General features: G+C 37.9%; 1 protein-coding gene across 1 annotated transcript in view; it reads right to left on the bottom strand.

Moving 5' to 3' along the window:
- Positions 1–14,909, bottom strand: part of GRM8 (glutamate metabotropic receptor 8) — a 930,207-nt gene that overhangs the window by 377,839 nt on the left and 537,459 nt on the right. Inside the window, exon 6 of the mRNA XM_062198428.1 lies at positions 8,927–9,127. Coding sequence (XP_062054412.1) covers positions 8,927–9,127 — 201 coding nt within the window. The remainder of the gene's footprint in view (positions 1–8,926; positions 9,128–14,909) is intronic.

The raw sequence follows: 14,909 nt of genomic DNA, 5'->3' as shown, positions 1-14,909 counted from the left end.
ACATCTGCCTGGTTTGCCTTTCCACCAGCAATCCTTTTATAATACTTAAGTCTGTATCTTTCCAATGATCTTCCAGTCTTCAGTGCCAACTGACCCATCTCAGCATTTTTGTAAGATGACTTAAGCACTTACTCCACTATATTTCTACTGATCAAAATCCTCCATGGATCAGAGTTTATATTTTTATTAAGCACCTCTATGCATTGCATTATCTTTAGGCATCCCAAGAACCCATGTAATGGATGAGGAAACAAAGATCAAAAGGTTTAGTTCTTCCCCGAGATCACAAAGTAGTGAGTATTAAAAGTGGAATCAGAGGATAAAGCTTGTGTTTCTGATCACTATGAAAAATGCACACTCTTGGCCAGCGCCGTGGCTTAACAGGCTAATCCTCTGCCTTGCGGCGCCGGCACACCGGGTTCTAGTCCTGGTTGGGGTGCCCGATTCTATCCCGGTTGCCCCTCTTCCAGGCCAGCTCTCTGCTATGGCCCGGGAAGGCAGTGGAGGATGGCCCAAGTCCTTGGGCCCTGCACCCACATGGGAGACCAGGAGAAGCGCCTGGCTCCTGGCTTCGGATCAGCACGATGTGCCGGCCACAGCAGCCATTGGAGGGTGAACCAACGGCAAAAAGGAAGACCTTTCTCTCTGTCTCTCTCTCTCACTATCCACTCTGCCTGTCCAAAAAAAAAAAAAAGAAAGGAAAAATGCACACTCCTGCAGAAACTCTCTCCACCACCTCCATTGCTCCCAACTCCTTCCTCTGTTTGCTCATCTTTACTCAAGGCCCACTACTGGAGCTCTGTGAAGACCCAAAGACAGCCCTTATCCCCCAGTTATTGAGCCTGGGACACTTAATCTCTCTCTGGGATTTGCTTATCTATCTTTTGAAAGCATATAATTAAGATCAGGAACCGTAAGAATAACAAATGAGTTTTTTAAAATCCAACATCGTGGGTAAAGTTATATATAGGACCCTAGGAAGAAACAGAGCCACTTCATAGATTTACTCAAGCTTTTCTTTAATGCTGGCTTAATCTTGGCTCACATGTAAATCCTCGTATTTTAAGAGAGGAAATGAGAGATTAATAAACCTTGTCTTTCGTGGCTATAAAAGAGATAGACTCAAGAAAAAGTTTAGCACCTCACTCAAAAAACAGAGGCAAGGAAAACTATACTGCTGAATTTCATGACTAATTTGTAAGATTCATATTTTATAATTAGCTTGGAGCTTACTAATCAGAAACTGAAAAATTAATCTCAAATCGACCCATCTATTTCTCCCTATATATTCATTGTCATTACATATCCCATTTATTTTTAAAACTTTATATATAGGTTGGGTATCCATAACCCAAAAATTGAAAACCTGAAGTGCTTCAAAATGTGAAACTTTTGAGTTCTGACATAACATCACAAGTGGAAAATTCTACGCTTGACCTCATATGGTGGGTCACAGTCAAAATGCAAGTGCATTACAAATACTGTAAAATTACTTTCAGGATATTTGTGGAAGGTGTGTATGGAACATGAATGAATTTCATGTTTAGACTTAAGTCCCCAAGAGAGTTCATGTATAGGCAAATATTAAAAATTGAACAAAATCCAAAGCACTTCTGGTCCCAAACATTTTAGAAAAGGGATACTAAACCTGTTTTTTCCAAAAAAAATTGCTCTACAACATACAAACCTTTATCTTCAAGAATTATATAACATACATCTATACTAATAATTATTTCATGTTTTATTTCAAATGAGGAAATTATCAAAAAAGGATATTATGCTTAAGACTAACAAATAAATACTTTATCACATTTGCCATTGCTTTATTCTGTTTGCTATATAAGTAAAATTTAATCATAAGGAAAGTATGTAACTTTAAGTGATGATATTTTATAGCACTTTTTCCATATCCTGGTCTTCTGTATTTTTCATGTCTTCTACTCGCAGAGGGAGTTGAAACAGAAAATGGTGTTAAGTCAGCTTAATCAATAGCATCCATGCTAGAATATTGAACTAACACCAGGAATGGGTTTGTCACAAACAATCACAAAAAAAGAAAGAAAGAAACTCAGGCCAGTTAAGATGCTCCTCAAAACCTCTGAGCTCCCAGTCAAAGCATAGTAGCCAGTGCAAAGGCAGCATTGGGATGATTCATAGCTCTTCCCTTTGTCTTTCACTTCTTTCCGTTTCACATGTATTTTATCATTTCAGATATGATGCTCTCATCAGGATTATTAAACCTATATTTTATTTTATCTTCCCTGCCTTAAAACTCACTCACTTCAGTCTTCAAATTACAGTCATAGCTATTTTTCTAAAACACTTATCCTAGTACTTCACTTTCCTGCTCAAAAGCTCCAGGTCCTGTTTGATGTGTCACATTCAAACATTAGAGCTTGGCAGATTTTTCTAACCCAGCCCAAGCTCATCTCAGCGATATACTTTCCTAATGGCCTCCACCCCTTTTTCTTGAATTCCTCCACTGATGATTCTCAGCTTTCACAGAATGTTCTTCCCAGTCTTCCAGCTACTAAACTGTCTCCTCTGCCATGAATACCTTTTCCAAATTTGTCCACCTTAGGAAATGTCACTTTCCTTTTGTAGCACAAATCAGATGGCACTTGTGCTCCATGTATTGTTGTAGCCTTCTTATGTCATCTCAGCCTTATGCTGCTTTATATGCCCAGGCTGCTGTTATACCACCTAGCAAGTGGAATTATTGTTAGCAACATATTTCTCTACCTCCCCTGCTAACCTACAAACTTGACCACTCATAGATTCACATTTTATTAATCATTGTATTCCTGATATCTAGGGCAGAGTCCTTTTATGAGGTACCTTATAAGATTTCCAGTAAAATGTATCTAGGAGAAATGAATAATTTATAAAAGATAAAAATGAATATAATCAACTAAAGACAGACAACAATAAGAATGGTTATGCACATCTGTGTTTTAAAAGATACCTGTCTCTTTAAAAAATATATAGACACTTTAGAGCTGGGAGAAAACTTACATTAGCTCATTTTTGTACAATGCTTCCATTTAGAAGACAAAGCTAAGAGGTTGGGATGGGTTAGTAACATAGGACAGTGGTGGACAAGCTAGCATCAAAGTCTAGGATCCCATCCCCAGGGAAGCTGTTGTGCTGCCACAAATGTGGTACTGGAGGGTTTTAATCAAACACAGAAAAAAACTGCATTTTGCTTCCTTGTTTTTCAATAAATTCTATTCCAACAATTGATCCTGAGATCTATTGTTATTCAATAATACAATTATTTTGAATGATTTCCTTAGAAAATAACCCAAGAAGAAAATAAGACACTGATATGTACTGCACAAATGATCTTTAAAAAAAAAAATCACATCAATATCTACTTTCAACAAATATCTCTGGAAGAGTCTACACAATTACCTTTTAATCATTACTATCATTACTTTATGTAAATTTCATGTATGGAAAAGAGACTCTCATTGTTAACTGTTCTTTCCTTGATTATTCATACAGATTAACATTTTCAAATATTTATTAACATTTACACATTTTGCCATTTGATCTGAGATGTCAATGTATATATATCTGTCTTCCTTTATATTTGAGACATGAGTCCTTTGACACAGCAAAACTGAACTATCCTCCGCTAATTTGTTTTAACATCTGTGTCCATTTTATATTTAGACGCTAAAATAGTTAGCCTCATAGAAGTGGAGAGTAGAATAGTGGTTACCAGTGCTTGGGAAGAGTAGGGTAGGAGTGGTGAGATTTTTAACAGGACAGGGGTGTACTTGGAAAGGAGGAATAATTTCTAGTTTTCTATAGGACAGCAGGATAGCCATAGTAGACAATTAATTGTTTCAAAATAACTAGTTGGTGGGCTGGCACTGTGGCACAGCGGGTTAAGCCGCCATCTGAAGTGCCAGCATCCTATATGGGTGCCAGTTAGTGTACTAGCTGCTCCACTTTCAATCCAGCTCCCCGCTAATGGGAAAGCAGCAGAAGATACAAATACAAAGTAAGAAGTTTGGGTTTCTGACAAGTTACAATTTCTTAAAACCATTTCTTTTCTTAGATGTATTCATTTTCTTCCATGTGTTTTCTTGACATGCATTCATAATTTCTTCATTTCAGCTTAATTAAGCAAGCTTAAGTTGGTTTCTATTACCTATGATCAAACAATCTTTAATGTGCCACTGTGCTTGGTCTACCCTTGACATAAGCACATACCTTTCCCTATTATGGAAAGCCAGTAGGGCAAATGTCTCTGGAATCCTATCCAACACTTTTCCTTTAAGATAAAGAAGGTTCTCATAACAACAGAAAAAAAAAATCTTTGATTCTATACAGGATGTACAATATTAATATTTTATTGCCTTGCAGTAAGGAATTGACAAAGGAACTTAAGTTTCTAAAAAATCTGAACTCCTGTATTTTATGTTTTCTTTTGATAAATCTTAAGAGTTAAAAAATTTATAGAAATAGCATTTTGTTCAAGTAGTAGCAATAAAAATAATCCTAAAAGGAAAGTCTTTGCTTTGCTTCCTCTGACTTCCCAAGTTGAGAGAAGAGGTTGAGAAAATTTGCAAAGAAAACCTGAGTAATTCTAGATGTGCCCTGATTTAATTGTGTTCACAATACACACGCAGAAGATAGTTCAGGTAAATTTTTAATGATGGAAAAATCAGTTTAGGTAAAATCAGTCAAACCACCATTGTATCATATGCTTTCTATGCCGTATAGTGCTTTGTAGTTTAGTGATTTGACTATTTTACCTTTTTCTAGCTATTTTGTTAATTCTGAGTTGAAACATTAATCATTCTGAATTCTAATATATTCTTTATACTGTCAGTTAAACAATACACAGAAAGCAGCATGATCATTTAAACCAAGTATCTTTGCACTGCTACTTAAGTAGGATAACACTCACTTCATTATAATCTAAGACGTAATTTTAAACATCATTTTCTTTAATTTTATGCCCATATCCTGTGCAGCATCCAGTTGCTTGGGCTTCTTCACTTCCTACCATCATGAACTACTACAGTCTTCCTTCAAATTGAGGCACAGTTCAACACTTGCAAATGAACAGGGACCACAAAAAGCAGCATGTCCTAACGTTAGTATAAAACAGAAACTCTGACAGGTTTATTTATTACATTTGGAGACAGTCTCCATCCAATATTTAAATAGGCATTACCAAGTGTTTCCGTCCAGTGGGTCAATGTTTTTAATCACTGGAGAGTGAATTTTATAGCTCACTGATCCACACAGAAGATCCAGAGGCTACACTAAACAAAATTTGCAGAATGTCTTAAAGTCATTATTTGATAACTGGTAATGACTCTGATAAAATGTATTAGGTTATCAAGTAGAAGTTCTGGATCAGGCTGAACACACCTGGGCCCTTGAGGTGACTGAAATTGGTCCTGAGGAAGGACTGTGTTGGCCAGGGGCCTGTGTGCCCTGGAACTGGGTTGACTGTACCACATGGTGAGGATATAAGAACACTGACTACCACCTATACCATCCACTCAATGGGTAGCCAATTAACAATATAAAATAGCTGTTTGCTAGGTTGCCAACAGAGAACACAAACTCTAAATGTCTACTTACCAACTCTCGAAGGCCCTGTGAGGAACAATGATGCATAAGTCTGTGGGTTGGAAGTATGCACCACTCAGCCACCAGGACCCTGAACGCTACCTCCAAGACCAGAACTGGAACAGCAAGTAGATTGGGCACAGTTGGGACCTTCATCTTAGCAGTTTTTACTTGAACTGGCTGAAATGTTAGATTTCTGGAAATGACGATAGAGTTTTAAAAACAAACTGTAGGGGCCAGTGCTGTGGTGTACTGGGTAAAAGCCTCCACCAGCAGTACTGGCATCCCATATAGGTGCTGGTTTGAGTCCTGGCTGCTCCACTTCCAATCTCGCTCCCTACTAATGAACCTGGGAAAGCAGCAAAGATGGCTCAAATTCTTGGGCCCCTGCACTCACAAGGGAGACCCAGAAGGAGCTCCTGGCTCTTGACTTCAGATAGTCCCAGCTACAGCCATTACAGTCATTTGGGGAATGAACCAGTGGATGGAAGATCTCTCTATCTCTGCCTTTTTATCTCCCTCTGTAACTCTTCCTTTCAAATAAAGAAAGAAACCTTTTTTTTAAAAAGAGCAGACTGTAAGGGAGATGTTCACATATGCTTTAGAGAATGTGGTGCAGCCCACATCATCAGAGTTCTAAAGAGCTATAAATCTAGATCAAGGAAGATTATCTTCCTCCTCCTTGAGCACACTTTCAGCAAATACCCTTCAATGTTACGAACAGTACATGCCTTAGCTTTGATTGCCAGTACAAAAGCAAAAATAGCCAGACAAGGTTTCTGCTTTTGCTGCAAAATTTTGTTAAATAACATTGTTTATTTAGCTGTCAAATCTCATATGATACCTTTCTTTTAGAAACAATTTTCAAGTAAATTCATTGTCTCCTGAACATTCCACTGAATGTTCCTTTATGCTTTGACTACTTAAATAGTTCAGATCTTAATGAAACCCTTGATTCTGGTAACCATAATTCTTTCTTCCTCCTTTAATAGTTTTGATAGTGTCCTTCAGAACAACCCTGTGTGTCTTTGTAACCACAAACAAGCAAGGTGTTAACAGTGAAAGAACATTACAGATCATAATGAAGTTTTTTAAAAAATAAGGAATATCCTGAAAAATATTGAAAATCAAGAGATTACATAATATATGATAATTTGATTATATTCAAGTCTCTTACCCTGTATTGTCAGCTATTGGATCACAGCCAAATTTCAGGTCTATTAAAATAATGCTCCAAATAGCTCAAACACAGTGTTTTTTTTTTTTAAATTCTTGCACTAAAATCCACATGCTTTCCATCATCCTCACCTGGAGTACACTTACTCTTATACCAGATACAGTTCTATTATGCTCCAGTAGTTTCCTACTACTTTTGCACATGCAGAGCAAACCTTAAGAATGGGCTACAAGATCTCACTTGCTCCATATGTCCCTGCTTACTGCTCCATCCATATCTCAGACACCCCCACAGATGTCATTTGCCTTAACACTGTAGAACAGGGAAATTTTCCTTGTTATAAACTCCAAGAGTCCAGCACACCTTGTTTTTTAGCACTAACTGCAGATTACACAATTATATTTTTGTGTTTAAGTTCCCAAAGAAACTACACCCCATGATTGTTTTGTCTATTTTTACCAATAGTGTATCTTTAGCACCAATCACAATGCATAAGGCAGTCTACATGCAAAATAACTGCCTCTGGACTAAATTAGTGAAATTTCATTAAAGCATTTCATGCTTCTCTTTCCACAGTGGATTTTAAACTGCAAATTATTCAAGGAGTCATCTCAAAAGATAAGCACAGCAACAGAAGTCTGATCAGGTACAGAGAGGATTTTTAAAACCATAAAAAGTGAAAAGAAGAACTCAGAGATCATTGGAGTCTAGAGGCAAATCATCTTAATAGTTGTTAGACATTAGGAAATTCCTTAATAGTTGTTAACAGCATCATTATATTAGAGTATAATAACTGAGGTCATCAAGGAATGGCTGAGGTTTGATCTATGTTAAACTAAAAGAGAAATCTGTAATTCACCTTTAAAATGTTTTCATCCAGTGCTTCTTTAAGAGATCCCCATCCCCTGGAGACAAGCTCTAGTTACTGAGAAAATTGACTTATTTGTGTTTTTCTTCTCACATCCTAACTAACAATATCATATGCGTGAAGTGTTTTTCAACCTCACATTATGGTAAATTACCCACATCAGAACATTCCTTTTTGGCCCAACTAGATCATTGCTTGAAAGTTCCCCTTAATATAAAAAAAGAAAAAAGAAGAAAAAAAAAAAAAAAAAGAGGATTAACGCTATGCAATGTTTCCCAAAAAAATCTGAAGAAAGGGATATCCAATGTTGAATGTAAACCAAATTCTGCCTCATGCTGCCTGAACAAAGAAAAAGAAGAAATTTCCACTTGAATTCTAAATTGAAGATGACCTTGTACTTCTTTGAGAAAGGCTGGCAGCTGAGGTCACTGGAGTGTATTGTGATGGACAGTGCAGCGCTGTGCGTGGCTCAGAGGCATGTCCATTGTGTGGATTACAGCCAAACCAAAAGAATTAGACAGCTCAGGGCATTCTATCATTTCATTTGGAAATAATGGTCAAAGTCATGGGCAGAAACCATTACAACATTCATGAAAGAACAGCAACAGCCAATAATTCCATCACTTCAGACAAGTTCAGCTATCCTCAAGCCAATACTATGAATCCAGTGTGTTCTGTATCAGTTTTTGTGGCAGTCACTGAAGCAAAATTTCTGCTTCTACAGTAGGAAAAATCCCATCCACACTACACTGTATTCAGCACCTTACTTCAAACTGGCTAAATTATTGAGAAAAATACAAAGGAAGTAAAGACGACACAGAAACTTAACACTCTTGGAATGTAAATACACAGCAATTCCACATCATCCATTTTTTCCAAGTCAGATTTGTTTAAAAAGATTAAAATCAATTTCAAAACATCTACAATTTCTAATGATGGCATGAACAAAACATTTTCAAAGAAATCTACTGTTTTTAATGGTTTCAAATGAGCCTTCCAAGTTATTTTTTAAATAGTGATATTTAAGTAGACTATTTTGATTGATAGAGGTTTATTTTTAACATTTGCATCTTTCAGGAGCAGATTAACGGTAGCACAAAAAATATGTTTGGGATTTAAAAGCAGGTGGAAAAACTCACACTTCTGATTAAAAAAGAGATCTTCTAATCCTGTGTTTTCTACTCTGCCTGGTGTCTTCTATAAATAGGAGGGGAAGAAACACACCCTGTCACTTCTAAAGTATTTAGAGACAAAAAAAAAAAAAAAACATAGTTGTAACTTACCATTAAAATTTACAGCCCGAATATAACCAAGTAGCTCTTTCCCATCAATGGTACTCATTCGTGGGCAAAGGCCAATGTAACCAGGGCAGAGATCTTTGTGCATATTGTGCAGGGCATATGCCATAGAATATACAGCATCAATTACAAATTGGACCTTTCCTTCCTGCTCGTAAGACGAATCCCGAGCAATCCGCTCCAGGCCTGCAAAACAAAAAGGAAACCATCCATTGGTACCATTAGATTTTAATAAAACAAGGATTTAGGTTAAAATTTCCATCAGTTGAAGCATACTGAGTGTGACACAACTAGTTGGTTTTAGCTCTGATTTCTTTAGTCCTAGACCTACTGAGTCACACTTTTAAACTGAGGATTGAATTTTTTGTTTGGAAAGAGCACACATTATATTTCATTAGCAACAAAAAGATACAAAGCAAGTATGAGAAACACACTTCATTATCTTTATTTCCATCTTATTGAGTCCTGTTACATTGTCTTTGTAGTAATTACATAACATTTTGGTAGTAACTTCATCTTTGAAGTAAAAGGTGCAGAATGCCATTCTTTTCCACTACCTCAGCTGCAGAAGCATCATTTAATTCATGCTTTAAAATGAAGTCTCCCCTGCCCCCAGATCTGTTCTTGTTTTGAATGTGCTCTATTTGGAAGTCTTTTTTGTAGCTATTATATGACAATATTTCCTTAAGTGGCTCTAGTTATCTTTGAAAGATGCATTCAGTTAATTTCCTTTTTAAAACTCTATTTTCTATTTTACTTTTCTATTAGAAATAAGTAGATTGCTCAAAATGAATGCCATTCAAAATAATTGTACCTGTGCTTTGGCATATTTCAGATTGAGAACTGGCATTGGAGATTACCTTTAAGCCTTTGCTTCTCATTTATAGAAGCATGCAATGTTTTAAAAGGAAGATTAGCTATGATCCAGCAGTCTCATTTTTAAAGGAGGAAACTGTGACTCGTGGAGATCATCACTGCAGCCACGTAGAGAGCACAGAGAAAAATCTAGAAAGAATCCCAGCCTCAGACTGTGAGCCCAATATTTTCTCAGCGCCAAGAAAATTTGGTGGGTGGCAAGAAGAAAATTGTAGAAATAGCATGAAGTTCTTATTACAGAATGCAAAAAGATCTACCATGTGCACATCTCTCCCAAACCTTACACAGCTGCTAACACTTGAAGAAACCAAAAACAAGTGTTTCAACTTTCTCATGGAAGATTCAAAAATATTTATTTATGAATTTATTTATTTATTTCAAAGGCAGAGTGACAAATAAAAGGAGAAGGAGAGAGGAAGGGGAGAGTGAGTGATAGAGGGAGGGGCAAAATGAGAGAAGCAGGAAGAGCAGTGGAAGAGGTAGAAGAGGGGGGACAGGGATCTTCCCCAAATGACCATAAGCAGCCAGGGCTAGGCAATGTTAGGAAACTGGTGCAGTTTTAGCCAGGTGGCCACATGGCCCAACCTCTCTGGTCAAGCTCCACCCCCATCCTAATGGGATTCTCTGCTCCTGCTTCCCTGCCTGCCCTCAGGCAAAGTTTTAAAAGGGCCTGTTCCTGAATGCATGCTCTCTTTGTTCCTCTCTCTAGCCTCCTCCTCTCCTCGGATCTCTTGGCTCTCTCTCTCTCTCTCTCTCTGCTCCTCTCTGCTCTCTCCTCTCTTGGCTCTTCTCCTCTGCTCTATCTTCTCTCCTCACTAGCTCCTCTCCTCTCTCTCTCTCTCTCTCTCTCTCTCTCTCTCTCTTATACTTCTTTCTGTTTTTTCCTTTGCTGCCCCTTCACTCTGGTCTGTTAGATGTTCCCCAATAAACCCTTTCCCTTACTACGGTGTTCGATGTGTTTTGTGACAGCTAACATTAATATATAACAGGCAAGGCTGAAGCCAAGAGCCCAGAGTTCCATCTGGGTCTCCCAGGGGCCCAAGTGCTTGGGCCACCATCCTCTGGTTTTCCAGGGGCATTAGCAAGGAGCTGGTTTGGAAGTGGGGCAGACTAGAACTGGTACTGTGATAGGGGATGCCGGCATCACAGGTATCACAGTACCAGTTATTTTCTTAACACCAATGCATATGTTCTCTAAATTTGAACACTTGAATTTAAATAGTTGTTTTGTATTTGGGTATTTGTAAAACCAGTGACTTTCTTCTAGACAAAGGCAGTAACCAATGTATCCAGTTCTGAATCATCCAAGCATTGGACATTTTTCCTGGTCTCAATCACGTGGGACACTGTTTCTTTACATGCTGTTGGATGGTATTCCAGCTTCTGCATTCGGCTATTATGTTGAACTCCCCTCCTTTTTCAACATGCTTTTCTGATATCCCTCATGACTCAAAGCTGTAGTCTCCAAGATTGAGTCTCTTTCCTCCTCAACCTTAGAATCTATCCATTCTCAATACAGTCAGCTATTACCATTTCTAAGACCTAGATAAATAACTTGGAATCTGAAAAACAGGCTTTGGGGTCTAAACAGTAGGTCAATTTCTAGTAATCTATTAAACTTGTTTTAGAAACTATCAATTTGGAAACTTAGCTTTCCATGTCTTTCTTGTCATATAATCACCCGCATATCCAGTGGCCTATTATTTCCTTAAGTAGTCTGCTTTCAATTTAAAATTGATATATCTAAAACAAGACTAGTTTAGTATATATATCATTATATCATTAGTCTAGTAGATGTTATATCATTACATATATCTAGTAGATATTATATATATACCTGAAATGTCCTATTGAGGGCTTTGTAGAATTGAGAGCATGGAAAGACAAAGATCAGTTCTTTAAAAAGCTGTCTGCACATTAATGTTTATTGCAGCTCAATTCACAATAGCTAAGACCTGGAACCAACCCAAATGCCCATCAACAGTAGACTGGATAAAGAAATTATGGGACATGCACTCTATAGAATACTATACAGCAGTCAAAAAAATGAAACCCGGTCATTTGCAACAAGATGGAGGAATCTTGAAAACATTATGCTGAGTGAATTAAGCCAGTCCCAAAGGGACAAATATCATATGTTCTCCCTGGTTGGCAACAACTAACTGAGCACCAAAGGGGAAACCTGTTGAAGTGAATTGGACACTATGAGAAACAGTGACTTGATCAGCTCTTGTCCCGACTGTTGATGTACAATGCAATACTTTATCCATTATAGTATTTTTTTGTTCTAGTATTATTGGTTGAACTCTGTAATTAACACACAATTATTCTTAGGTGTTTAAATTTTAACTGAAAAATGATCCCTGTTAGGAATCTGGAAAACATTATGCTGAGTAAAATAAGCCAGTCCCAAAGGGACAAATATCATATGTTCTCCCTGATGGGTGACAACTAACCGAGCACCAAAAAGGAAACCTGTTAAAGTGAAATGAACACTATGAGAAACTGTGACTTGATCAGCCCTTGCCCTGACTGTTGATGTACAATTTAATACTTTATCCCTCTTAGTATTTTTTTTGTTTGTTCTATTTAATACTTTTGGTTGAATTCTGTAATCAATACACAGTTATTCTTAAGTGTTGAAACTTAACTGAAAAGTTATTGCTATTAAATATAAGAGTGGGAATAAGAGAGGGAAGAGATGTACAATTTGGGACATGTTCAAGCTGACTTGCCCCAAACGGTAGAGTTAGAAACATACCAGGGGATTCCAATTCAATCCCATCAAGGTGGCATGTACTAATGCCATCTCACTAGTCCAAGTGATCAATTTCTGTTCACAATTGATCATAATGATAGTGCTAAGAATCAAAGGGATCACATAAAAAAGACCAGTGTCTGCTAATACTAACTGATAGAATAAAAAAGGGAGAGAACGATCCAACATGGGAAGCGAGATACACAGCATACTCATAGAATGGCGGATGTCCTAAACAGCACTCTGGCCTCAGAATCAGCCCTTAAGGCATGCAGATCTGGCTGAAAAGCCCATGAGAGCATTTCAGGCATGGAAAGCCAGGACATTCTGGCAAAAAAAAAAAAAAAAAAAAAAACACCTAAATGAAAGATCTCTGCGAGTGAGATCCCAGTGGAAAGAACAGGTCATCGAAGAAGGAGGTACCTTTCTCTGAAGGGAGGAGAGAACTTCCACTTTGACTACGACCTTGTCTAAATATGATCAGAGTTGGCGAACACAAAAGGCTTCCATAGCCTTGGCAACTCATGACAAGAGCCTAGGGTGATTACTGATGCCATAAACAAGAGTGTCAAATTGTTAAGTCAACAACAGGAGTCACTGTGCACTTACTCCTCATGTAGGATCTCTGTCCTTAACGTGCTGTACATTGTGAATTAATGCTATAACTAGTACTCAAACAGTATTTTTCACTTTGTGTTTCTATGTGGGTTCAAACTGTTGAAATCTTCACTCAATATATACTAAACTGATCTTCTGTATATAAAGAGAATTGAAAATGAATCTTGATGTGAATGGAAGGGGAGAGGGAGCGGGAAAGGGGAAGGCTGTGGGTGGGAGGGAAGTTATGAGGGGGAAGCCATTGTAATCCTTAAGCTGTACTTTGGAAATTTATATTCGTTAAATAAAAGTTAAAAAAAAGGTGCCAAAAGGTATATCAACTCCTTCAATCTGCCTTAACCGCCTGCCCTAAGATAAGGTTCATGGGGACAATGCCCCCTTCATTTCTGTAGGTAGCACTTTTGTCTCCTGAGTCCTAGGATAGCACTGCTTATCTTCAGAATTGCACAATTTTAATCACACAGTAGACAATTCATAAATACATATCTATCAAAGAATGGCTACAGGAACTAAGAGACTCAGTTTTAGTTGTTCATTTATTTGAAAGCCAGTACAACAGAGTTCTTATCCACTGGTTCACTCCCAGAATGTTTGCCAGGGCTGGAGGGGGCCAGGCTGAGACTAGGAATTCAACCTAGTTCTCCTACAGGACTGGCAGGGACTCAACTGGTGAAGCCATCACCTGCTGTTTCCTAGTGTTCCGTTATCAGGAGGCTGGAATTGGGAGTGCAGCTGGGCACTGAGCCCAAGTACTCCGGCATGGAACATGGACATCTCAACCAGTGCCTTAACACCAGGCCAGACACCAGCTCCCTGTTTCTTTACAGATTCTTATCTGATGACCAACTACTCTGGTTAGTCCAGGACTGATGATCTACTACTCTTGTTAGTCCAAGACCTGAGTGGAAAAATCTAGACTGCCCTGGGAATACTGCTTATGGAAAAAGAAACAAGTGAAAAGGAAACTTAAGTGATAAGATTGAAGTAACTGCTTTTAAGATCAATGCCCATGCCTAAATAGATATATCGATGTTTCATTTATTTTGCATCACTGCACTTGGTAAGTGAAAATGAAGATTATGGCACTCGGAAAAGCTGCTTCCAAGCTTGGTTGTCTAATAAGATACAGATTTCTCAGTGTCACCAGCACTGCTGGATCAGTGTCTTCCCAACTAAAGAACATGAAGAATCTAACATTTAAAAGGCTGCTCTAGAGATTCTGATACAAGCAGCCAGAGCTGTGCACCAGCTTTTGGAAACCACTTCTCTTCAACATCCTAATCTTCAAAAATATCAGTACAGATTTACTGCTTAGAGATTTTTATGGAATTGTATCAAAATCAAAATACAGTCAGCCAGCCAACCCCATGGGTTCTCCTCAGTGGATTCAACCAAATATAAGTAGAAAATATTCAGAAGAAAAATGCTTCCATCCTGAACATGTACAGACTATTTTGTCTACATTATTCTCTACATACAGTAAAACAATTTGTATTGCTTTTATATAATGTGAGGTGTTATATGGAATCTAGAGAAGGAGGTACTTAGGGTAGATGCAAACAAGAAGCCATGCTATCTAAGAGACTTGGTCATCTGTGGGGCTCCAGGAACCAATTCCCATGGATAGCAAAGGATAACAGTAACTCTTCCATGGCTTGAGTATCTAGAAAGAACCCTACTCAAATACTTGCCCTTTTCCCACCAGAAGAAGAGTTT

Source organism: Lepus europaeus, chromosome 1 (assembly GCF_033115175.1).
Source record: "Lepus europaeus isolate LE1 chromosome 1, mLepTim1.pri, whole genome shotgun sequence".
Lineage (NCBI taxonomy): Eukaryota > Metazoa > Chordata > Mammalia > Lagomorpha > Leporidae > Lepus > Lepus europaeus.
Note: the sequence above shows the minus strand (reverse complement) of the source record. Positions and strands in the feature narration are given on the sequence as shown.